The sequence below is a fragment of the Phacochoerus africanus genome, chromosome 10 (genome assembly GCF_016906955.1).
Source record: "Phacochoerus africanus isolate WHEZ1 chromosome 10, ROS_Pafr_v1, whole genome shotgun sequence".
NCBI lineage: Eukaryota > Metazoa > Chordata > Mammalia > Artiodactyla > Suidae > Phacochoerus > Phacochoerus africanus.
This window is the reverse complement of record NC_062553.1, coordinates 71258408-71285900: the sequence shown is the minus strand read 5'-3', so window position 1 is coordinate 71285900 and position 27493 is coordinate 71258408. Positions and strand designations below refer to the sequence as shown.

Here is a 27493-nt window from a genome sequence, read left to right as displayed (position 1 = left end):
CAAAAAAAAAAACTCTACTAGTAGTTCCAGCAGTGAATTATGAAGAATTAGAAGACTTAATGTTTCTATGTTGGTGATAGAAGACTTGGCTAATTAATTGATACCACAGGATGGAGGCTGCAGGACTACACTTTGGTTCCTGTACTTGGGCCTTTCTAGTTAAGACTTCTGTGGCTTTTTTTTTTTTTTAATTGCCATTCCTGCTTTTTAAAAAATATAGGCATACCTCAGAAATACTGTGAGTTCTCCTCCAGACCACTACAATAAAGCAAATATGGCAATAAAGTAAGTCACACAAACTTTCTGGTTTCCCAGTGCATATAAAAGTTATGTTTACAGTACACTGCAGTCTAGACTACACTGCAGCCTATTATGTGTGCAATAGCATTAAGGTATATCAATGGACATACCTTAATTTAAAAAAACACCTTACTACTAAATAGTGCTGACCATCACTTGAGCCTTCGGCAAGTCATAATCTTTTTGTTGGTAGAGTTTGATGTTAACAGCTGCCGGCTGATAAGGGTGGTGTTTGCTGAAGGCTCAGATGTCTGTGGCAACTTCTTAAAATAATGAAGTTTACTGCATCAGTTTTCTTTTCCTTTCACAATTCTCTGTAGTATGCAATGCTGTTTGAGAGCATTTTAGCATTTTACCCACACTTCTTTTTTTTTTTTTTTTTAATTTTGGGTCACACCTGTGGCATAAGGAGGTTCCAGGCTAGGGGTTAAAATGGAGCTGCAGCTGCTGGCCACACCACTGTCACAGCAATGCCAGATCCAAGCCGTACCTGCAACCTTACACCACAGCTTGTGGCAGCACCGGATCCTTAACCCACTGAGTGAGGCCAGTACCCACACCCTCATGGATACTAGTTGGGTCCATTACTGCTGAGTCACATGGGAACTCTGTACCCACACTTGTTTTAAAACTGGTGTTGGAGTGCCCGTTGTGGCTCAGCAAAAATGAATGTGACTAGGAACCATGAGGTTTTGGGTTCGATCCCTGGCCTTGCTCAGTGGGTTAAGGAACCGGCATTGCCATGAGCTGTGGTGTAGGTCGCAGACACAGCTTGGATCTGGCATTGCTGTGGCTGTGGCGTAGGCCAGTGGCTACAGCTCCGATTATAGACCCCTAGCCTGGAAACCTCCATATACCATGGGTGCGGCCCTAAAAAACAAACAAATGAACAAAAAATACCTGGTGTCAATCCTCTCAAGCCCTGCCACTGCTTTATCCATTAAGTTTTTGTAATATCCTTTGTTATCATTTCAACAATTTTCAGAATAGATTCCAGTTCAAGAAACTTTCTTTGCTCGTCCATAATAAGCAACTCCACATCAACTCAAGTTTTATCATAAACTGTAGCAATTCAGTCCCATCTCCAGGATCCACTTCAAATTCTAGTTCTCTTGCCATTTCCACCACTTCCTCAATTACTTGTTCTACTGAAGTCTTAAATCCCTCAAAGTCACCCATGAGGGTTGGAATCAGCTTCTTCCAAACTCCTATTAATGTTCATATTTTGACCTTCTCCCATAAATCTCAAATGTTATTCATTTTCCAGGTTTTCAATTCTCCAGTACCATCAGAGGAATCACTATGTATGGCAGTGACAGCCTTACGAAATATATTTCTTAAATAATATGAGTTGTAAGTCAAAAGGACTCCTTGATCCATAGGCTACAGAATGGATGTTGTGTTAATAGGCATGAAAACAACATGAATTTCCTTGTTTACCTCTATCAGAGCTCTTGGGTGACCAAGTGAATTATCAATGAGCAGTAATACTTTGAAAGGAGTCTTTTTTTCCTGAGCAGCAGGTCTCTCCAGTGGGCTGAAAATATTCAGTAAACCATGTTGTAAACAGATGTGCTGTCACCCAGGCTTTGATATCCCATTTACAGAGCACAGACAGAGAAGATTTAGCATCTAATTCTTAAGACCCATAAGGTTTCTGGAATGGTACACGAGCACTGGCCTTAAAATTACTAGCCGCATTAGCCCCTAACAAGAAAGTCAGCCTGTCCTTTGAAGCTTTGAAGCTAGGCACTGACGCCTCTCTAGCTATGAAAGTCCTAGATAGCACCTTCTTCCAACAATAGAAGGCTATTCTCATCTACACTGGAAATCTGTTGTTTAGTATAGCTAGAATTATCTTAGCTAGATCTTTTGGATAATTTTTTTTTTTGTCTTTTTGCCATTTCTTGGGCCGCTCCCACAGCATATGGAGGTTCCCAGGCTAGGGGTCCATTCAGAGCTGTAGCCACCGGCCTATGGGATCCGAGCCTTGTCTGCAGCCTACACCACAGCTCACGGCAACGCCGGATCCTTAACCCACTGAGCAAGGTCAGGGATCGAACCCGCAACCTCATGGTTCCTAGTCAGATTCGTTAACCACTGAGCCATGATGGGAACTCTGATCTTTTGGATAATTTGCTGCAGCTTCTACATCAGCACTTGGCTACTTCACCCTGTACTTTTTGTTATGAAGATGCCTTCTTTCCCTTTCCTTAAACCTCATGAATCAACCCCTGATGGCTTCAAACTTATCTTCTGCAGCTTCTTCACCTTTTTCATCCTTCACAGAAGTGAGGAGAGTTTGGGCCTTGCTCTGGATTAGGCTTATGGCTTAAGAGAATGTTGCTCTGGATTAGGCTTATGGCTTAAGAGAATGTTGTAGCTGGTTTTTTTTTTTTTTTTGTCTTTTTGCTATTTCTTTGGGCCGCTCCCGCGGCATATGGAGATTCCCAGGCTAGGGGTCGAATCGGAGCTGTAGCCACCGGCCTACGCCAGAGCCACAGCAACTCGGGATCCGAGCCGCGTCTGCGACCTACACCACAGCTCACGGCAACGCCGGATCGTTAACCCACTGAGCAAGGGCAGGGACCGATCCCGCAACCTCATGGTTCCTAGTCGGATTCGCCAACCACTGCGCCACGACGGGAACTCCCTGTAGCTGGTTTGATCATTTATCTAACAAAACTTTCTCCACATTAGCAATAAGGCTGTTTTGCTTTCTTATCATTCATGTGCACACTGGAGCAGGAGTTATAATTTCCTTCAATAACTCTTCCTCTGCATTCACTGGCTAACTGGGGCAAGAGCCTTAGCTTTTAGCCCATGCAGGCTTTCAACATGCTTTCCTCACTAAGCTTAACCACTTCCAGATTTTGATTTAAAATGAGAAACCTGAGTTCCAGTTGTGGTGCAATGGAAACGAATTGACTAGTTACCATGATTACATCAAAGATCACTGATCGCAGATCACCATAACAAATATAATAACGATGAGAAGGTTTGAAATATTGTAAGAATTACCAAAATGTGACGCAGAGACATGAAGTGAGCAAATGCTGTTGAAAAACTGGTGCTGATAGACTTGCTTTACATACAGTTGCCATAAACTTTCTATTTGTAAAAAATGCAATTATCTGCAAAGCACAATAAAGTGAAGTGCAATAAAATAAAGTATGCTTGTATTTAAAGCAAATGCCCAGGTATGTGTTATTTCTCCCATAAATCTTTCTTTTTTTCTTTCTTTTTTTTTGGCTGTGCTTGCAACACGGGGAAGTTCCTGGGGCAGGGATCAAACCCAGTGACTGGAGCTGCTGTAATGATAATACTAGATTCTTAACCCACCGTGCTGCAAGGGAATTCCTCCCATAAGTATTTCTATATGCTTAACTGATAAAGATTTTTTAAAAATATAATCATTATGCCATTATTATACCTAACAAAATCAACAAAAATTCCTTAATATCATCCAGTAGCAGTCAGATATCTTTAATGATGTAAATAAAGTAATTACAAAATTTCTAAATAACAGAGAAGTAGGAGGAATGGCTGAAGAAAGAGGTAACACTTTTAAGAAAATATATGAAGATTTAATAACATTCAAATATGTAAAATACCACAAGGAAAAGACCTATATTTTTCCAGGGGGTACAACTAGGGGAAGTTTGTACAAGTTATATCACGGTAGGTTTGACCCATTATATGGATTAAGTTCTTAATAATCAGAACTATCCATTAACGAGAACCTACCGTATAGCACAGGAAAATCTACTCAATAGTCTGTAATAACTTACATGGGAAAATATATGTGTGACTGATTCACTTTGCTGTACACCTGAAACTAATACAACATTGTAGGTCAGCTATACTCCAATAAAATAAAAAAAGTTTCCTGCATGTGGTGAAAAAATACATACATAAATAAAATGTAGAATGAAAAAAAAAAGGGACTACCCAACAATGAAAAGAGTCTCATGAGGCAATGGGCTTTCTGAAAGTCACTGGCAATTATCAGTCCAAAAAAATGACATAAAGGATTCCTGAAGGTAGAACTAGTCATCAACTTATATTCCCAGGAAAAAAGTTAAGTGTTTCACAACTAAAAAAATTCTTCAAAAAAGATGCTTTCCCCAAATTTAATTTACAAAATTTAAACAAACAATCCTCAAGGATCAATTTCAATTTTTAGTGGTTTAAAAGTCCATCATAATTACAACTGTGATGATGAATAATTCCAACTAGGACATACCTATCCAAATAGGATATCTGTCATCACTTATGATGCATTTTCATTTGGCACAAAAAAGAGGACTTGAAATATAAGCAACCAAAATAAAGCTATCCAGAAAGAGCACTCTAATAGGTTGAAAAGCAGAAGAAAACCTGTGCCCTGTGAAATCATGAATATAGCAACTACTCAATCTTTGAGATAAAGAATGTACTAGAGTGAATTAAACTGTTTCTTTCTTTCTTTTTTTTTTTTTGTCTTTTTAGGGTTGCACCTGTGGCATATGGAGGTTCCCAGGCTAGGAGTCAAATCAGAGGTGTAGCTGCCAGCCTATGCCACAGCCATTAGCAACTCCGTATCTGAGCCAAGTCTGTGACCTACACCACAGCTCATGGTAATGCCAGATCCTTAACCCACTGGGTGAGGCCAGGGATCAAACCTGCATCCTCATGGATATTAGTCAGATTTGTTTCTGCTAAGCCACCACAGGAACTCCAAACTGGGACATTTTTGAAGTAAAGAAAACATTATTAGTAATTACAAAATGAATACTGGCCCAGAAAACTGGGGCATATGGTCACCCCAATTATCAATCAACCCTCTGAGGGCAACTCCCAGAGCATGCAACAATATGCAGATTCTAATTATCAGTCTGATTAACCGTCTAGTTTTGAGGAACACAACTTCAGAGATGCAGACACAGTTCAGGGACACTCAAAGACCCACAAGAATCACTAGTCAGTAAATGAGGAGATCAGTACAAACTTAAGGGTTTGGAGAAGGGGAATTCAATGAAGGGTTAAATATGTAAAATACTTCAGGAACTTCATAATTTTCTCTAATGGAGAATTCATTTGGACTCTTACTATCTTCACTTTTATGATCTATTACCACAAAGCTTTCACCATAAAGCTTAAATAAAATTACATGCAATTTGTGAATTTAACTTGTATTACACTTAAAATTCTAGACTATTGGAGTTCCTTTTGTGGTGTAGTGGAAATGATCTGACTAGGAACCATGAGGTTGTGGGTTCCATCCCTGGCCTCGCTCAGTCAGTTAAGGATCTGGTGTTGCTGTGAGCTGTGGTGTAGGTAGCAGATTCGACTTGGATTCTGCATTGCTGTGGCTGTGGTGCAGGCCAGCACATGTAGCTCCAATTTGACCCCTAGCCTGGGAATTTCCATATGCTGCAGGTATGACCCTAGAAACAAAACAAAAAAAACTCCAGACTATTAAGTCCTTGGGGTTGGAACATTACCATTCATTTCCAAGCATCCAGTGCCTGGCTCTTAGTAAATGTTTACTGAATGAATTTCTCTGTTGAACTTAATATTCTGAATATTAAAATTTATGATATTAGAGCCCTAAATGAAGAAGGTAGATTTTAAAAATTCAACTCAACAAGATAATCTAGGAGTTCCCATTCTGGCACAGTGGAAACGACTCCGACCAGGAACCATGAGGTTTCCGGTTCGATCCCTGGCTTCACTCAATGGGTTAAGGATCTGGGGTTGCCGCGAGCTGTGGTGTAGGTTGCAGATGTGGCATGGATCTGGCATTGCTGTGGCTATGGTGTAAGCCGGCAGCTACAGCTCTGATTAAACCCCTAGCCTGGAAACCTTCATATGCAATGGGTATGGCCCTAAAAGGACAAAAAAAAAAAAAAAACACCCCCAAAAACAAAAAACAAGCTTATCTCTTGTATTCTAGTGCAAAACCTCTCAGGAAACTCTGTTTGGATTTGCTTTACAATAATCCCTCAGGGCAAGAGGGGAGGAAATGAAAGATGAAGTAAAATTGCCATATGTTAATAATTATTGAAACTGAGTGATGAGTGTGTGTGAAGAGCTCTGAGTATAACTGCAAATCTCCATGCTAAAAGTTTTCTTTTTAAGCCTATGTGAAACCAACTGAACATCCTGGATTTATCATCCCTAAGACATTCTTTTCTTCAAAAGGATCGCTGTCAAAATTCTTGCTGCATTTATGGCAAAGACACCATACCTGTAGCATTAGGTGCAGATTAGTCACCTTCTGTGCAGACCAACCAGAATTTTCATCTCCAACTTCAAACCAAGGTTTCATACGTTGAATATATGAGCCCTCTTTAAAAAAATTTTGATTGGAATTGTTGTTTTTTAATAAGTTTTGGAGCAAAATCAGACAATCTTCCACTACTATACCTGGGAAAAGAATGTAAATGTAAATGTTAAAGCTGATAAACCTGAAGGAAAACTCAATCCCCAAACATTTTATTTTATTAATTAAAACCTTTTTTTTTTTTTCAGCTGTACCCACAGTATGTGGAAGTTCCTGGGCCAGGGATTGAACTTCTGAGCTGGAGCTGTGACTACACAGCAGCTGCAGCACCAGGTCCTTAACCAGCGATGCTGGGCCCGGGATCGAACCAGTGCTTCCACAGAGACAAGCCGGATCATTAACCTACCACACCACAGCAGGAATTCAACCTCCAAACATTTTAAAAAGAAACATTTCCAGAGTTCCCTGGTGGCTCAGCAGATTAAGGATGTGGCATTATTATCATTTTCAAAGCTCGGGTCACTGCTGTTGTGCAGGTTTGATCCCTAGCCCAAAAACTTCCGCATGTCATGGGCGTGGCCAAAAAAAAAAAAAAAGGAAAAAAGAAAAATCTGCATGCTCTAAGAAGCATTTCTTCAGTACATAAGGCAACGAACCTATTCTTTCTTAGATTCCCCAAGTACCTCTTGACTTCTATTTTCAACTAACCATCAACCTTAGTAACTCACATTTTTTTCCTTCATATCCAGTTTACAGATCATTTCTTCAGAAATGATTAGCAAAGTCCAATGACTAGCTTAGGATCACCAGCTACATGCTCTCACAGTAGCCTGCTCCTTTTATTATTATGTGCTATCTGTCTTCTCCACTAGACTGTAATTCATGAAGACAGGACCTTGTGAATGTCCTACTTACTTCTGTTATCTTCAGCAGATACAGAGACAAGATATCAGATGTATACACATGGTAGGTCACTACTAAGTATTTGTTGAATGAATCAATCATATCGTATTTAATCTCTAAGAAACAACTGACATTGTTGTCTCTATGTCTTTTACTTGAAACTTCTCTTCGTTTCTAAAACACTAAACACTCCCTCCTGGTTTTCATTATAGATGTCTGGCCACCTCTCAGGCTTTCTAACCAACGAGCTCCATCGTTTCCTCTGCAAAGCATATGACTAACGCTGGATGCTCACAGCTAGCAGGTTCCTCTGTGTAGTACACCCACACTTTTGCTCCTACTTGTTGAGCTGTATGACTATACAAACTAATTGCTTTTTAAAAATTGGCAGACTTCATTTTTCAGAGCAGCTTTCAGTTGACAAAAAAATTGGGCAACACATAAAAGGAATTCCCATATACTCTCTCCGTTTCTACTGCTATTACCATTTAGCACTAGTGCTGTACATTGTTAGACTGATGAAAGAATATTAATATATTATTAATTCAAGGTCATAGTTTACATTAGGGTTCACTCTTTGTGTTGTACAGTTCTATAGGTTTCAACATATGTATAATTTCATGAACCCACCATCACAGTATCATACAGAATAGTTTTACTGCTCTAAAATCCTATGTTCCACCTATTCATTCCTTTTTCTGCCTACCCCTCAATCCCTGGCACTGATCTTTTTATTGTCTTACATGGTTCTGCCTTTTCTGGATGTCATATAGTGGAGTCATAGAGTAGGTAGCCTCTCCAGAGCTGCTTGTTTCACACAGCAATATATATTTAGGGTTCCTTCATGACTTTTCATGGCTTTATAACTTTTTATTGTTAAATAATATTCTATTGTCTGGATGTACCACAGTTTGTTTATCCATTCACCTACTGGAGGACATCTTGGATCCCTCCAAGTTTTGGCAATTATTAAAAAAGATGCCATGGATATTCATACGCAGGATTTTATGTGGATATGTTTCCATTCATATGGGTAAATATCAAGGAGTGTAATTGTTGGATCATATGTCATGAGTATGTTTACCTTGGTAAAAACCATACAACTGTCTTCCAAAGTCATTGTACCATTTTGCATTCCCACCAGTAATCCATGAGAATTCCCATAGCTCCATATTTTCTCTGGCTTTTGGTGTTGTTAGTGTTACAAATTTTTGCCTAATAGGTGTATAGTGATATCTGTTTTAATTTTCATCTCTCTAATGACACATGATAGTCAGTATCTTTTCATATGCTATTTACCATTCATATATTTTCTTTTTCTTTTTTTGTCTTTTCTAGGGCTGCACCCACAGCATATGGAGGTTCCCAGGCTAGGCGTCCAATCAGAGCTACAGCTGCTGGCCTACGCCAGAGCCACAGCAATGCGGGATCCGAGCCGTGTCTGCCACCCACACCACAGATCACAGCAATGCCGGATTCTTAACTGATCGAGGCCAGGGATCGAATTCACAACCTTGTGGTTCCTAGTCAGATTTGTTAACCCCTGCGCCATGACAGGAACTCCTATATATTTTCTTTAGTGATATGTCTGCTCAGATCTTTTGTGCATTTTTTAATTGGTTGTTTATTTATTGTTGAACTTTAAGAATTATTTGTATATTTTGGATATGAGTCCTTTTTCAGATGTACTTTGCAAATATTTCCTTCGAGTCTGTGGTTTATCTTTGCATTCTCCAACAGTGTCCTTTACAGAGAAATTTTCAATTTAGTGAACTGCCACTTATCAATTTTCTCTTTCACGGGTCATGCTTTTTGTATTGTATCTAAGAGTAAATTATTTTTGCTCATTGAGGCTCAGGCCATCTGGCTGTATCATCTATTATCACTCCCTCCATTCCGGTTTTATAACAAAATCATGGTCACTACTCTTTGTTCACTGAAAACACTGGCATTTCAGTCAAAGTCTTGTTTCTCTCTTCATGTTCTGTGGTCACTCTTGGCTTCAATTTCAATGACGAACCATCTAATACTTGGATCCCTCAGTTCCTTGGCCTCATTTTCAGGGACAGTCCTTACTTCATCACTAAAAACCTCACAGCTTTCCAGCTTAAGTATTCCAATGGATCTGTTATATGGTTTCCTTGAGACTTTCAACCCATCTTTCTTGTTTTTAGAAACCCCTTCTGTCTTTACCTCCTTTCTTATCTAGTTTATTAGCACATTCCTTCACTTCTTCCACCCTATAGACAATTTTCCGAGCTCTCGGGTCTTACTGTCTTTTGATGGAACCCTCTTGGAAGAGGCATGATCCTGTCAAAACTATAAAGCATCCATCCTCCCTCAGGGAAGCCTCTCTCAATATCTAACAAAACAACAAAAAAGTACAACGTCCTCATTTCTCCCTTCAATTGCATTCCTGAGAAGCTGTTAATTCAGCGAGGACAAAAGGAATCTCTTCAAATCAGTCTCTTCATACCGTACCTCCATCACTATTCCCCTCCTCTGTAATAATGTCCAGTAGTCTCTCAAAAGCATTTTCAAAAGCAACAATTTTCTGGATTGCTCCATTGTTTCTTGTTAGTGCCTGCAGTAGTAAGACACCCTTATGGAGAAGAAGATAATGTTTAGTGTGATATAATTTTTTATAAGACATTTAAAATTACTTTAAAAACGACAGAGTTTTAGAAGTGGCAGGAATTTCACATGTTCAATTCCTTCACTTTATGGATAGGAAAACAGAGACAGAGAAGGGGAGCAACTTGCCTCCCTATGCTATGAAGATCTGAGAGGGACAGACCCTTGACTAGAATCCACATCTACAAATTCCTAATTTGGTTCTCTCTTCACCGTATAATACACATGTACAACAATTCTTGCATATCCATCAATCATTTACATATCTTTCACTGTAGTCTGAGAGTTGGACATGATTATATTTGTCTCAATAATGCTTCTGTACATGCATCACAACAGTAATAGGAAATTGTGAAATCAATAATATAAATCAGTAAACCCCACCAGATTCTAGGAGAGAAAGTTCTGGTATTCTTATCATTATCTGGCCTTCAAATTCCCAAAACTTGGAGTTCCCGTCGTGGTGCAGTGGTTAACGAATCCGACTAGGAACCATGAGGTTGCGGGTTCGGTCCCTGCCCTTGCTCAGTGGGTTAAGGATCCGGCGTTGCGTGAGCTGTGGTGTAGGTTGCAGACGCGGCTCGGATCCCGCGTTGCTGTGGCTCTGGCGTAGGCCGGTGGCTACAGCTCTGACTGGACCCCTAGCCTGGGAATCTCCATATGCCGCGGGAGCGGCCCAAGAAATAGCAAAAAGACCAAAAAAAAAAAAAAATTTCCCAAAACTTGATTCTAAGTTGATAGAAAAAAAGAAGGATGAGAATTCATGCCTTATAAATAGCATGTCTAGTATGAGACAATTATCCGTATTTCTTTAAAAAGTTTTTTTAATTACAGCTGATTTTCAATGTTCCGTCAATTTCTGCTACATAGCAGTAACCCAGTTTATACACACACACACTCTCTTTCTCATATCATCTTCTATCCTCAGTACTCTTTGCTTCTGATTTTTAGTTTCTCTCATCTCCTGCTGAGCTTGATTTAATTTATATATTCTGCAATGTCTTTATCATTCAAGAAAAACCCACTGTTAGCCATTTCTGCTTATTTCACTATCAAACAAGTTTTTTACGAGCCCAACAATACCATAATGGTCAAAGAGACAGAAAATACTTAGTGAAAAAAGGAGACATTACTCAGATGAAGAGGAACAGCAGCTAGGTAGTTCAGAAGTTCCAGAGAGGCAAATTAGCTATTGCCTGTCAGTACTGGGCAAATAAGTATTCATATAAGACCAAAAATGCCCAGTCTTATTGTGCTTTTCCTACTCACTCTGCTGACAGTCCAGTCTCAGCATTAAGATGAGATAGAGGAGTTCCCGTTGTGGCGCAGTGGAAACGAATCCAACTAGGAACCATGAGGTTGTGGGTTTGATCCCTAGCCTTGCTCAATGGGTTGAGGATCCGGCATTGCTTGACCGGTGTAGGTCACAGACATGGCTCAGATCTGGCATTGCTGTGGCTGTGGCATAGGCTGGCAGCTGTAGCTCCCATTCGACCTCTAGCCTGGGAACCTCCATATGTTCCAGGTGCGGCCCTAAAAAGAAAAAAAAAAAAAGATGAGATAGAAAGCAAAAGTGGTTATTTTTACATGTCAAATTCTCCTACTTAATGCTAACTTGAGTTTAACTGCCTACAAAGGGAGGAAAGGAATACAGTGGAAAGAACACTGAGACTATGTGTTAGATACAGCAGGTTTTTTAAAGAGTTGTCCAACTTAATAGTTGTGCACCTTTAAGCAAATAACAAATTTTGAGTCTTAGTATACCCATATGTAAAACAAGGATGATGTTTCTGGTAGAGAGTTTTCACAAGGACTAAAAGAAATAAAAATTACTTCTGTAGAATCTAAGTTCTCAATGCATTTCAGTTTCTTTTCCCTGACTATGAAGAGATATATTCCTCTAATCAAAGATATCCACTAAAATGTTATTAAAAATGAAAGCATACTCATTGGTCACTGAAAGCGTAAGTGGGCTCCAACTCCTTAAAAACTGGTAATTAGGAGTCCTCATCGTGGCTCAGCAGAAACGAATCTGACCAGCATCCATGAGGACACAGGTTCAACCCCTGACCTCGCTCAGTGGGTCAGAGATCCAGTGTTGCTGTAAGCTATGGTGTAGGTCACAGATATGGCTTGGATCTGGCATTGCTGTGGCTGTGGTGTAGGCCAGCACCTACAGCTCTGATTCTGGTTCTATCCTGGGAACCTCCATGTGCTGCGGGTGCAGGCCTAAAAACACACACCCACACATACACAAAAAAAAACCTGGTAATTAAAGGGCTTTATCTATATATTTCCCTTTCATGTATGACTTGTAATTCACGATAATAAAATCCACTGGTTGATGAAGCAAAGTCCTTCTCTGAGGAAGATTACAACTGAATAAATGTAAAAGAATGACAGAATTATAGAAATCCTCATTTTGAAACTCTTAACAAAATAACTGATTCAGGTAATGATTATTAATGAATGATCAGATATAATCAATGAGAGAGAACTTTACAATGGAGGGATCTGGTTGTCACCACCTGAATCAAACCCACTGATGACTACCCGTGAGACAGTCAGTTATTACATTTCATGATGTGTTGCAAAATTAAGTACACTGTATCACCTAGGAAAAATCAAAGCAAAGAGGTGAAATAGAACCTTATCAAGCCCTTTAGAAAGTTAACAGATATTAATAATCAAATGTAATAAGAGAATCTTTGAAGAAACTAACTATAAAAGACATTTATGAGACAACTAGGAATCTTGAATACAGAATGGTTATTTTATTTAAACTGAGGGCTAAGACATCACTAGCAAAGAACTTGGTTTCTTTGAGTCTTGGGCTTCTCAGTATAAATAGGAAAATTTATGAATTAGCTTGATAAAGTCCTCAGGCCCAAATATTAATTTTAAGAATTCTTCCAATTGCTCTCTAAAATATTATGGATACTAATCACATTTGTTTAGCCAATGAGCCACAATGGGAACTTCTCTCTAAAGTATTATGGTTTTGATCAAGTTATAGATTAACAGAGAAAAATGTTTAAGCAACAAAACAATACTGGACAATACAAAATAATCAAATATATATGCAAATATGAAAATAAATCAGAATGAAAAATTAACTCCAGAGCAAATCATGCTCTATAGTTAGAGATTACAAAAAAAATCTTTTGAAATATGTATTCAATTAAATAAGAGTAACAAAGTTCCTGTCATGGCTCAGTGGTTAAGGAACCCGACTAATATCCATGAGGACTCGGGTTCCATTCTTGACCTCGCTCAGTGGGTTAGGGATCCAGTGTTGCTATGAGCTGTGGTATAGGTCGCAAACACGGCTCAGATCTGGCGTTGCTGTGGCTGTGGTGTAGGCCTGGAGCTGTAGCTCTGATTTGACTCCTAGCCTGGGAACCTCCATATGCCTCAGATGCAGACCTGAAAAGCAAAAAAAAAAAAAGAAGTAAAAAAATAAATAAATACATAAATAAGGGTAAGGATTCCAAATGTGACTTGGTTAATAAGTTTATGTAGTTCAATGACTGGGGATGTTTCCTCTGCTCTTTCTGGAGGAGAATTTGCTGTGAGTACAACCTGTCAGAAAAGGATAGAAGAAATCCTAAACTTCAAATTTGAATAACAAAATCATTTACCTAAGCCAAAACACTGAATAGAGAGGAAACAAAGAAATAATGTGGCCTTGTATATAACATTAAAAGATCTAAAAGACTGGCCATTACCCCAGCTTTCCAAAGTTGATTCCTTATGACTCTGAATAAGCATTAACAAAGATTTCATTTGCAAAGAGAGGAAAAAAGCTGCATATTCTTAGACTTTTTTTTTTCAAATTTAACTTACATCATTACGTATAACTTCCCTGGAATCTGCTAATAAATCCATCAATCTTGAAACACCTAGAACATATAACCATGTGAGAAACACTGGCAAATCAAAAATATAAACAGTGATTCAAATTATAATACCATATGATATCACTTATAACTGGAATCTAATATCCAGCACAAATGAACATCTCCTTAGAAAAGAAAATCATGGACTTAGAGAAGAGACTTGTGGCTGCCTGATGGGAGGGGGAGGGAGTGGGAGGGATCGGGAGCTTGGGCTTATCAGACACAACTTAGAACAGATTTACAAGGAGATCCTGCTGAATAGCATTGAGAACTTTGTCTAGATACTCATGTTGCAACAGAACAAAGGGTGGGGAAAAAAATGTAATTGTAATGTATACATGTAAGGATAACCTGACCCCCTTGCTGTACAGTGGGGAAAAAAAAAATTAAATAAATAAATAAATAAATAAATAAACAACAACAACAAAAAAAACAAATTATAAACAATTTATTAACACATCGTTTCAGTCCCCCTCCTTAGGAATGATCCTCACTTTTAAATCAAAAAAATATAAGGAAGATGAGTCACTTACCCATGGGACTGACTAAAATAATCTGCTGTACTTGAGGCCCTAGCTGTTTTAAAAGAGAAGTAAGAAGCTTCACACCAGGCCAGCGAACATGGAAATCAAACTCCTACAAACATAAGAATTTAAAATATTTAACATCTGTAATTCACATTTTCAAGAAAAAAATTATTTTCAACTAGTAGCGAGGGGTCAAAAATTATAAACAAAAATAGTTTAGCAATCTAAAAAAAATAATCGAAGAAATAAAAAGCAGGAGTTCCCACTGTAATGCAGCAGCTTAAGGATCCGGCTCTGTCTCTGGGTTTCGATCCCTGGCCCAGGAACTTCTATATGCCATGGGTGTGGCAAAAAAAACCAGACCAAACAAAACCCCAAAAATAGCAATAAAAAGAAAAGAGTTAATATAGATTGATCAAACTGATTAAACTGTTATTGACTAGATATAACACTAACATTTTACAACATTCCATTTGTAAAAATGGATATAAGCAGACAGTATTTTAAGAAATTATATAATCTTAAAACACATATGAATCTCTTGCAATGATACAAAAAATTTCCCTGTCTTAAAAAGGTATATATATGTTGCTTCCTCAATATCACTCAAAAAGGCAACAAAAGAAGCTTACTGAAATGACAAAAATGGCAAGGTTCTTTATTTACCTCCAATAAAGATAAGAGAAGAGTGACATTTTCTTGCTGCTTAATGAAAATTTCTGTAAACTGGCTTCCCAAATCCTCGCTCTGTCTTGTAGAGTTTTCTTCTGTAATAGTCAAAGACAAAGTACTTGAATATGATGCTTCGTTATTTTAAAGTATTCTTTTTGTTGAAGAAGCTAAGCAGAAATGATAATTTTCTTGGAACAGTGTGGCTGGAAGTGATATCAAAATTATGCTGGAAAGACATATCTTTAAAATAACTTTCAATGTCATTTAAATACATGTTTATTCTTTAAATGTCTAAATATGATATTCAAAGAAAATATATTTATTTATTTTTTGGTTGTACCTGCGATACTGGAAAGTTCCCGGGCCAGGGACTGAACATGTGCCACAGCTGTAACCAGACACAGCAGTGACAACACCTGATCTTTAATCTGCTGAGCCACAAGGGAGCTCCTTCAAAGAAAATATATTTAGATTTTCACATTTTCTCCAGGTCACTTTTAATTTCACTTCTAATAAAATACAAGGGAATTTACTGGACTGATAGAAATATATGATACGTGATGGTGGCTACGCTACTGTATACATTTGCCCAAACACATAGGATTATATAACTCCAAAGAATAAATTTTAATAATATGTAAATTATATCTCAAAATCCTCTCCCCCTAAAACACTACTGAACACAAAATCCTTTCTGAAAAAGAAAAAGAAAAATGGAGTTACTGTTGTGGCTCAGTGGGTTGGGGACCTGACGTTGTTTCTGTGAGGATGTGGGTTTGATCCCTGGCTTTGCTCATTGGGTTAAGGATCTGGTGTTGCCATGGCTGTGGTGTAGGCCTCAGCTGCAGCTCCAATTCAACCTTTGGCCCAGGAACCTCCATGTGCCACAGGTGCCGCAATTAAAAAAAAAAAATCCTTTCTGACTCTTAATGTTACTGTGTTAAATAATTATAAAATTAAGCCAATTATCTGAAGATACTTTAGCATCTTTTTCAAAAAATTAACATATATTATATAAAGTTATTTGTTAGTAAAACCAGAATTTGATATTTTTCACTTATTATTTAAAAGATTTTGTATTTTTCCTTAAGACTTAAAAGTCTTTAGATTAAGCTATTTGTTGTTTCAATGTACTTTGCCAAAAATAAAAAGGATCACTAAAAACTGAAGCAACAATTGCCAAAGCATATTATCATTTAAAATCCACCTACACTATAAATGCAGTTAAGAGATGGCAAATCCTCTACTCCCCATTCCCTCACCCATTCCAGACACAGCTAACTGTTTTCCACATACCTCTTCAGGCAGTGACTATAAACCAATGGAGTGGGCGATAAAGAACAAATATGTTTATTACCCCTCAAATTGTTCTTTTTTAAATGTGAGATTTTAATATTAATATACTTAAGACATGGAAAAAAACCAGCAGATGACAAAAAAAGCAAGGCGATCCAACAGTGACAGTGATAATGTCATGTAATTATTTGTAGAGAAGAGACCAAATGTAGAAAAGAACTGTTTTAATATTCTAGTTATTAATATAATATAATATACTTGCACATTGACTAATGTGCTAGGTTTATCCTCCAGAAACTCTAAGAAATATTTTTTTATCATTTCTTACACCTCAGTAAAAGTACTGACTGTTTCTGAACCTTAAAACTACATTGCTTAAAAAGAAAAAAATACTTTTAAAAGGACTAGTCTGGTTGTGCTAAGAATAATAAGATAATGTCAAAGAAAGAGGGAAATAATAGGGAGACCAAATAGGAGGCAATAATCAAAGTACTGGTGAAAATGGCTTAGACAGTGGTCATAATTCTTTTTTCTTTTTGTCTTTTGCCTTTTTAGGGCCTCACCTGCGGCATATGGAGTTTCCCAGGCTAGGGGTCTAATCGGAGCTGTGGCTGTGGGCCTATACCACAGCCACAGCAACGCAGGATCCGAGCCGCATCTGTGACCTACACCACAGCTCACGGCAACGCTGGATCGTTAACCCACTGAGCAAGGCCAGGCATCGAACCTGCAACCTCACGGTTCCTAGTAGGATTCATTAACCACTGAGCCATGACGGGAATTCTGACAGTGGTCATAATTCTTATGACAACATAAGGAACAGGATTTATTGATATATTGCTTAGACGGCTGTGAGAAGGGAAAAAAAAAGGAAGAGTAATTCTAAGGTTTTAGCTTAAAGAACTGGAAAGATGGCATCGCTATTTACTGAGACTGGAAATACTGTGGAAGAAGCAAGTTGAGAGTATAGAAAGGATCAGAAGTTTAGTTTTAGATGTGTTCAAAACACCTAAAAATTTGAGTGGAGATATCAATTAAGTAAGCAGTTGGATAAACAAAAGCATAGCTGCCAGTGGATAGGTTTAGGCTGAACATACACATGTTAACATGTGGTAAACATAAAAATGATATTTAAAGTTATAAGACTGGATGATAAATGGCATCTAAAAAAACTTACAGCTGGAGTTCTCTGGTGGTGCGGTGGGTTAAGGATCTGTCATTGTCACGGTTATGGTGTGGGTTCAATGGGAACCTCCGTATGCCACTAGCATAACCAAAAAAAAACCCCCCAAAAAACAAAAAACCCCACTTACAGCTAACATCATGCTAAATGGCAAAAGACTGAACACTTCCACTTAGGATCAGGAAAGAGGCAAGGATATCCACCTTCATCAATTCTAGTCAACATCATACTGAAGCTCTTAGTGCCACTGGGCAGAAAAAAGAAATAAAAGGCATACAGATTGGAAAGGAAGAATTAAAACGTATTTACAGATGACATGTTTGTCTATGTAGAAAACCCTATGGAATCTACCAAAAAACTCTAAGTGAGTTTAGCAAAGTTATGGGATAAAAAGTCAATATAGAAAATTAATTGCATTTCTATATACTGGTGATGAACAATTAGAAACTAAAATTTTAAAAACAGCACCAATTAAAACAGCATCAAAAAGTATTAAAGAGTTAGGGAAATGTTTGATAAAAGATGTATAATACCTATACTTCGAAAACTCAAAAATGGTGCTGAGAGAAATTAAAGACTTAAATAAGATATATTTTGTGTTCTTGTATTAGAGGCATAATATTGTTAAAATGTCAGTTTGCCCCCAAATCAATCTGTAGATTTAAGAGCCTCAGTCAAAATCTCAGTCACCTTTTTAAAGTAAAAATTGAAAAACTGATTCCAAAATTGATATGGGAGTGCAAAGGACCAAAAAGAGCCAAAATAATTTTGAAAAAGAACAAAGCTGAAGGACTTACACCACGTAATTTCAAGATTTATTATAAAGGTGTCATGTAGGCAAAGCAACAGACATAGAGATCAATAGAATAATAAGACCAGATAGAGACCTATTAGCTCATAGACCTAATGATAAAAGAGTTAAAACTATTAACTTTTTTTGGTTGTGCCCATGGCATGTGGTCAGGCCAGAGATCTAACGCGTGCCACAGCAGCGACCCGAGCCTCTGCAGTGACAATGACAACCTACCGCACCACATGAGAACCCCAAAGACCCAAATTCTTAGACATTTTTTTTTTTTTTGGTCATGCTGGAGCATGAAGAAGTTCCTGGGGCCAGAGATCAAACCTGTGCCACAGCAGTGACAATGCCAAATCCTTAACCAGCAGGCTATCAGGGAACTTCTAAAACTTTTACAAGAAAACACAGGAGAGAGTCTTAGTGATTTTACATTTGGCAAAGATTTAATAAAAGGAGAAAAAAGGCCCAAATTATTTAAGGAAAAAAAAATGATAAAAATAGATTTATCAGAAGTAAAAATTTTGCTCTTCAAATACAATGTTATGTTAGGAAAATAAAAAGCTAAGTCACAGACTGGGAGAAAGCATTTGTGAAATATATATCACAAGGACTTATATCTAAAATATATAGGAGTTCCCATCGTGGCGCAGTGGTTAACAAATCCGACTAGGAACCACAGGTTGTGGGTTCAGTCCCTGGCCTTGCTCAGTGGGTTAAGGATCTGGTGTTGCCGTGAGCTGTGGTGTAGGTCGCAGACGCGGCTCGGATCCTGTGTTGCTGTGGCTCTGGCGTAGGGCGGTGGCTGCAGCTTCGATTAGACCCCTAGCCTGGGAAACTCCATATGCCGCAGGAGCGGCCCTAGAAGAGGCAAATAAATAAATAAATAAATAAAATAAAATATATAGAGAACTCTCACAACTCAAGTATCAGAAGACAATGAAGTAAAAAAATGAACAAAGAATCTGAATATTTCTTCACCAAAGAAAAAAGGTAAATGAAAGACAAATAATCACATGAAAAATTGTTTAATGAAATTATTCATTATGAAGATACAAATTAAAACTACCATGAGATCCTAATTCACACCTATTATACCAGCTAAAATTTAAAAAGACTGACTATGTCAAGTACTGGAGAGGATGTGGAGGAGCTGGAATTTGCATATACCACCAGTGGAAATGTAAAATGGTATAACTACTTTGCAAAATAGTTTGGCAGTTTCTTATAAAGTTAAACATATACCTACTATATCACTTAGCCATTCTATTCCAAGGTATTTACTCAAGAGAAATGAAAACATAAGTCCACAAAAAGACTTGTACGTAGACGCTTTATGTGCTTTAACAGCTAAAAACTGGAAACAACCCAAATGCCCACTAATAGGGGAATGAATTAACAAATTATCATATATTCATACAAAAAAAGTTACTCAGCAATACAAAGGACTACACTATTGATATACACCACGAATGAAACTCAGAATAATTATGCTGCATGAGAGAAGCCAGATGAAAAAAACAAAAACAAAAAACCCAAAAGACAAAAAGAGTATGTACTGTATAATCTCATTTACATAAAATTCTACAAAAATGCAAGGTAAGCTATATAAAGCTAGGTCTGTGACTGAATGGGAGCTAGGAGGAGGGCTAGATCACAAATAAGCACAAGGAAACTTAGATATGTGTTCATTATTTTGGTGGTGGTGGTGATGATGGGTTTCATGGGTTTCTACATGTGTCAAACTCATCAAACTGTACACATATATATATAGTTACATTTCAACTGTAATTAAATAAAGCTCTGTGTGTGGGGGGGGAAATCCAAGTGGAGACATCAAGTAAGTATTTGAATGTACAAATATGGACATCAGTGGAGAGGCCTGGGTTGGACATATTTTTAGAGGGGCAAGCATATAGACAGTACCTGAAGTCACAAGCCTAGATGAGATCACCAAGGAAAGAACAGACAAGGAAAGATATCGGTGCCTGGGGACATTCCAATGTTAAGTGGCGAGAGCCACAAGAAAGAAAACAGCCAAGGTGACAAAGAAAGAGTAGCCCAATGAGACAGGAAGAAAATCAGAGGACGGTAGAGACTGAGAAACAAGTGAAGAAGTGTTTCAAGCAGACAGGAGCAATTAGTACTGACAGGTCAAGTACTATCTCTCAATTTAACCTGCCTGAGAAATGAAGCAGTATTGCTAACACAGGCAGAAGTAATTTGTTTATATACAGAATGATCTGGATATGGAAGAGTCAAATACTTTCCTGAGAGGTGGCAAATATAGTAAAAAGAAAGATGCTCACAAAAGTTTCTGCGTTACACCAATTAAACCTGGATTCATCCATTTACATGACTACCCGTATTCATCCAGTCACAATACTTCGGGCAGAGAGCCCAACTATATCAAGCCTCAGTTTCTTTACTTGTAAAATGGAAATAACATTCTTTCATACAGGGTTTTCTTGGAGGATTCAAAATAGATAAAACATCTAGCATGGGGCCTGGTGAAAAATAAGTGCTCAATAATAGTAACACCATCACCATCATAGTCATTGTCCTCCCCATCATCATCAGCAGCATCGTCATCCCTAACACAGGATTTCTCAAGCTTGGCACACTGACAACCATGTGGTGGGAGGCTCCCTATGCACTGCGGAGTGTTTAGCAGCATCCCTGGCTCAAATCCTGAGGTGCTGTGGACTGTGGTGTAGGCTGGCAGCTACAACTCTAACTAGACCCCGTAGCCTGGGAATTCCATATGCCCTGTGGCAGTAAGAAAAACAAACAAACCAAAAAACCAACTCTCCAGACATTGACAAATGTCCTCTAGGAGATGGGGTGGGAGATGGGGGGTGCAAACTGTCCTTAAGAACTATAGTCCTAAGATTTATGACACAAATTATATAACTACATGTTATTATCCAGTTTTAAAATTATACAGAATATAACAATCTTCTTTTGATGATCCAAAAAAAATTTAGATTCTTGTAAGGTTATCATTAATGAGTATTATCACAAAAATGCAAAAGATGTTTAAAAAAAAGTGAACTATTCTTACCTATAAACAAATCCTGTTATTGAAATTTTACCTTATATTCATCTCTCTCATAAAAGTTATATACAATCCACCAAAATAAGTAGTTGAGTTTATGATTGTTTGGATGCTGAATAAAAATAAATTTGATGCATTTTATTGTCTTTTAGGGCTGCACCCGAGGCATATGCAAGTGCCCAGGCTAGGGGTCCCATGGAAGCTGCAGCTGCTGGCCTACACCACAGCCACAGCAATGGGGGATCCGGGTTGCATCTGTGACCTACACCATAGCTCACGGCAATACCAGATCCTTAACCCATTGATCGAGGCCAGGGATCGAATTTGTGCCCTCATGGATTCTAGTCAGATTTGTTTCTGCTGAGCCACGATGGGAACTCTTTGCATTTCTTTTTAACATTACCAAACTATTAGGGGTTTTTTCTTCTTCTTCTTCTTCTTTGCTTTTTTTGGCCACCCTGTGACATGGGGAGTTCCTGGCCAGGGATCAGATTCGAGCTGTAGTTGTGACCTATACTGCATCTGCAGCAATGACAGATCCTTTAACCTACTGTGCTGGGCTGGGGATCAAGCCTGAGTCCTGGTGCTGCAGAGCTGCTGCTGATCCCGCTGTGCCACAGCAGAACCCCTAAACTATGAGTTTTTGTCTTTAAGTTTAATTTCTTATAATAACGGTGGCTTCAGAAGAACTGTTTAGGGAAATAGTCATTATTTCCACTTTAGGAAAAACAGGAAGAGAAAGGCATGACAAGATGAAAAAAACTACACTTGAAAACTATCATCATGTTACCGCACAATTACTGATATGTTAAGGGTACTAAGTTAAGGTGGCAAAGACTGGATGCTACAAAGCCCTAACATTAATCAGAAGGAAGACTAATATTCAAACATAACTAGAATGGACTCAAGGGACATTATCTATCATTGATCTGCTTAAAGAATTTCCTGTTGTTTCCACTGGCAGCTGATGAAATCCTGTGCCCTAATTATTCACATACCTCTGAAAGTAGAATTCTGCATAGTACATTGAGGTTCTCAATATTCAATGGTGAATTTACCACTGGAGTTGGGAAAAACCTCAGACTAGGTAAGGAGTAAGAACTGCACACTCTTCCCATTTTATTTGCAAGGTGACTTGATGATGGGAAGGAAGATTATAAAGCAACTGAAAAAGATATGGGAATTTGGGAGCTAATAAAATCTTTTGAAAATCTTCCTCTTTATAGTCACTCTGAGTAAGAGCCCTGATTCCCATGGTATGGTAAATGCTCTGTATCAAATAAAATTTTACAAGATTCACTGGGCTAAAAAGTCTATCTTGTTTTTAGCACCTCAGAACCCTAACAAATCATGACTATGTCAGGGGTAGAACCAGGGGCAAATATTGAGCCAAAGTCTACCGAAATTCTATAGGTAAAAAAACAGATAAAGAAAATTGTACAAAAAGTGGCCTCTGGGGAACACATGTCAAGTGAATAGCTCTCCACGTACGTGAGAAATCTATGTTGAAAAGGCAAGTAACTTAACTATCTCCTTTTTAGAACTGCTTCCCTCTAGAAAGTACCCTCACAACAGTGCAATGACCTAACTGTGACGCTTTCCATTTGCATACATTCATATTTGTTGCACTAGACAACTGGGTTTATAATTAATAAAACGATGATTCTGAAATATAATTTACTACAGAATGGTTTTTATTTGAGTGGTTTGAGTATAGTGGAGAATACACAATCAGCTACAGGTGTAAGACAGAAATGTGTGAATGAAGCAGGCTAGGTGTACAACTATAGGGAGGAAAAGGTAGCTCCAGCTGACTGCTGCCATGTGAAAAAGTGGCCCTGTCTTCAGACTTTTTAAAAAGAGAAGTTTAAAGCCCAAAAACATGAACGCTCCCTGTTTTTAATATTAGAACTTATTATTTAAAATACCAAGTTATCAAACAATCCTGCTTATAAGACAGACAATGAATGCTCTTAGGCCCTAAGATTGTGACCTCTAGAGAGAAGAGCTCAAAATAAAAGTCACTGAGGGAGTTCCTAGGGGCCTAGTGGTTAAGGATTCGGCATTGTCACTAGTGGCTAAGGTTCAATCTCTGGCCCAGGAACTTTTGCATACTGCGGGTGCGGACCAGAAAAGGTTGCTGACATTTAGGAGAATATTCAAACTAGTAAATTAATCTTAAAAGGATGGGAGGAAGACCATATGCGAACTTGATGCATTCTTCCTATGAATATTTCCAAAATGCTGAAATATTTTATGTGGGTAACTCCAAACAATTTAGCTGTGGGTTTAAGCCTTGATTAGTATTTCTCTAAATGCAGAACCGTGTGGCAAGTTAATAGGTAGCTAACGAAAGCAAACCTACGTGTACAAATGTATCTGGATTTAACAAAACTAAACAGGTATCTTTACTGCAAAATTCTCAGTATTTACAAATGTAAATTTTGTGTAGCTTCAGAGGGGAATATAGTATGTTATGTTTATTTAACACAGAGAACTCTAGGACTTTTGTGCTCTATTTTAAGGAACACTGTTTTAACCAAAGAAAAAGCTTAATTTAATTTATGCATTAAGAACAAGCTAATCACTTAGCAGGAGGTAACAATACTGTACATTCAACTCATTCTGTAGCTTTACTGCATAAAATACTATGGCTTACTAGCAATATATAACTAAGATCTATGCTTTGAAGGGAACTGGTAAAATACATAATCCTGTTCCAGGATCTATGGCTCCTTCTGGTTTACTAGTGTCAACTAAAAAAGTGTTGGTTTTTTTTTATTTTTTTGTCTTTTTGCCTTTTCTAGGGCTGCACTTGCAGCATATGGAGGTTCCCAGGCTAGGGGTCTAACTGGGGAGCTGTAGCCACCAGCCTATGCCAGAGCCACAGCAACGTGGGATCTGAGCCGCTTCTGCGACCCACACCACAGCTCACAGTAACGCCAGATCCTTAACCCACTGAGCAAGGCCAGGGATCGAACCTGCAACCTCATGGTTCTTAGTAGGATTCATTAACCACTGCACCACAATGGGAACTCCTAAAAAAAGTGTTATTGAGATTAAACTCAACTTCCTTTAAGTCATAGTCATCAGACAGCACTTCAGAATTTTAATGTTGAGTCCCACAAAAATCTGCTAAGTGATTAAAGTAACATACAAAGCTATTTTGATGTAGAAGTAAATTAGGCTAAAACTAATACACTAATTATTATAACTAAATTTATTTAGTTATAATATTAAAACTAGATTGATGAAAAATTATATCTATTTTACATGTAAGCAAAGATATGACACAAGTAAACTATCCTCTCATCTGGTACAATTATTTTAAAAATCCTAGAGCTAAGTCTATTTTTTACATCCTATAGATTACGTACTATTTGGAATGCTTAATTATAACCTGTGCATGTCCCTGTACTGTAAGATAAATGAAAAATTAAATTAAGAACTAGCCCTTTGATATTATAGTGAAAATAAACTTAAGACTGGTATGTGAAATTAAAGATGGCTTTTAAAAAAGTCCTATATACCTCTGGAAACACTCTAGGGCTATTTATGTGACTAGCTTTTAACTAACTATGTACATATACATTTACTCTTCAAATGTATTTACAGCTATATATTTCCTGTGGTATAAACAACATTCAAAAACATTGTGGATCTTCTCTTTGGAACTCCACTGCATACCAAGTTCATAATCCCCATCATGAAGGACAAAACTGCTTTATAAAAAGAAATATTCTAATATAAGTAGTCCTAACTCAGAGCGAAGGAATATCAAGTAATCTTCTTTTACACCATGGTCAGTTAGTTAAACAAGTACACCTATATTTTTAGACATTTGTCTGCATCCTATAAACTAGTTATGTAAATTATAAACTTTTAAAAAATTTAGTCAGAAAAATGGCCACAATTTATTAAATCAGAAGTCTATGGAATAAAAAAAAATGTATCAACGAAATTCTGTTATCTCACTTACTAGATAATACCATATAAATTACACACTCCCTAGGTTTTCATTTGTTCATCTTTATAAAACAGAAAAATGTCACCTACCTCACAGGCTGCTATGAGGATCAAATAGGATAATGGACATAAAAGCACTGCAAAATTTAAAGTTCTATACAAATACGATGAAACAATAATAAAAACAACAACTATAGAACTGTACTACCACAAAGAAACAGCACTACTCCAAGGGTCAGGGCATAAGGCTCAGCATTTTCTGCTTTCAAAAAGGGGTTCAAATGTCACAAAAGGCCATGCTTTTTAACAAGTTAGTTTCTTTGTTAGTCCTCTGTTAGGTATATGTAACTTTGTTATGTACCATTTCATACCTACTTTGGATAGGATTTTTTCTTCCTCATTTTAAAAAGTTAAGGATCTCAGGGAAAATGCTAAGCCAAAATAAAGCTTGTTTAGGTTACTTTAATTGTGAGGAAAAGAAGTATCAATGTTAAAAGTAAATGGACCTTGAAATGGGCCACCAGAACAAAGACAATATTGGTGAGTTTTACAAATTAATACGAAAAAGTCAGTAACCACACTTTATTGTGCATGCATTATTTTAAAGGGACAATATCAACATATAAGTATTTTCTGAAATGGAATACTTTCCATTTCTTATTGAATATAGGAAAAATTTATATGTATAGTCAAATATTATTTTTATTTTTAAATAAATGTCCTCAAAAATTTCCCCCCAGAAAGTACATAAAAAGTACTTTGAATAGATTGTCCTACCAGAGAAGAAGCTTTAATTTTGGTAAAAAATTCACAAGAATATTTTCTGGGTTCTGGACAATAAATAGATTTAGTAGCCATAGAAATAATAAACAGTAATGTAAGATTATCAGATATTTCTCTTTAATCAAGAATTCTTATATAGTGAAACAAATTTCAAGATTTGTTTTTTTTACCAGCCTGAAGAAACTCACTTGACAGTGTCCTTTTATGTTATCAGAAATTATGTCTAAAAGCATCATGCATACTAAATGCAATCTTTTACCTTCAACATCATCTGAAAAGGTAGACAAAAATAAATAAATAAAAAGTGGATGATAAAGACAACATTTTTTTATGTAATAGTATACACAATAAAATAAGTAAGAGCTTAAAAACATAAAATAAGCAGGAGTTCCCATGGCGGCTCAGTGGGTTACAAACTTGACCACTATCCATGAGGATACAGGTTTGATCCCTGGCCTTGCTCAGTGGGTTAGGGATCTGGTGTTATGGTGAGCTGTGGTGTAGGTTTCAGATGTGGCTTGGATCCTGAGTTCCTGTGTCTGTGGCCAGCAGCTGCAGCTCTGATTCATCCTCTTGCCTAGGAACTTCCATATGCTGCAGGTGGCCTTAAAAAGCAAAAGAACAAAAACAAAAACAAACAAACAAAAAACCAACTAAATAAGCAATATAATCTCTTGGAAGAAGAGACTCATACTCATTTTACTGAAATATCTGAGACATCCTAACAGAGATATAGCATATGCTACATATTTATGAATATGAGACAGATTTATCAATAAGTTAAAGGGTTATTAAATATCCCCAAGGTAAAGAACTTTAAAATGAAGTTCCTATGTTAGCTAATAATCATCTTTTGATGAAGCAGTAAAGAGAATGTATCATAATAGAACTGAAGGCCATATTTCTCAATATCTAGATTTTAAAAAACTGACTCAGGCCAGGTAAGTTTCCAGAAGTTTAAGCTCATATTTTAATCTTCCCTAGAAAAAATGATTCTACTACTTTTTCTCTAAAGAAGTGTTTATCCTGCTTCATTCAAAGGATCATTTTTGGAAGCTAAATTTAAAATAAGGAGCTCAGGAGTTCCCGTCGGGGCTCAGTGGTTAACGAATCTGACTAGGAACCATGAGGTTGCAGGTTCAAACCCTAGCCTTGCTCAGTGGGTTAAGGATCCGGAATTGCCGTGAGCTGTGGTGTAGGTTATAGAC

The 27493-nt window shown here is 37.5% G+C and overlaps 1 protein-coding gene across 4 annotated transcripts in view; it reads right to left on the bottom strand.

The window, feature by feature from the left end:
* Positions 1–27493, bottom strand: part of USO1 (USO1 vesicle transport factor) — an 88987-nt gene that overhangs the window by 32049 nt on the left and 29445 nt on the right. For 2 of the 4 annotated variants that reach the window (XM_047799350.1, XM_047799352.1), the window contains exons 5-10: positions 26545–26556; positions 15198–15298; positions 14538–14640; positions 13952–14007; positions 9953–10073; positions 6533–6711 (exon numbers count right to left, since the gene is read on the bottom strand). In XM_047799350.1, coding sequence (XP_047655306.1) covers positions 6533–6711; positions 9953–10073; positions 13952–14007; positions 14538–14640; positions 15198–15298; positions 26545–26556 — 572 coding nt within the window. The remainder of the gene's footprint in view (positions 1–6532; positions 6712–9952; positions 10074–13951; positions 14008–14537; positions 14641–15197; positions 15299–26544; positions 26557–27493) is intronic. The other 2 variants (XM_047799353.1, XM_047799351.1) reach the window with 1 other exon arrangement.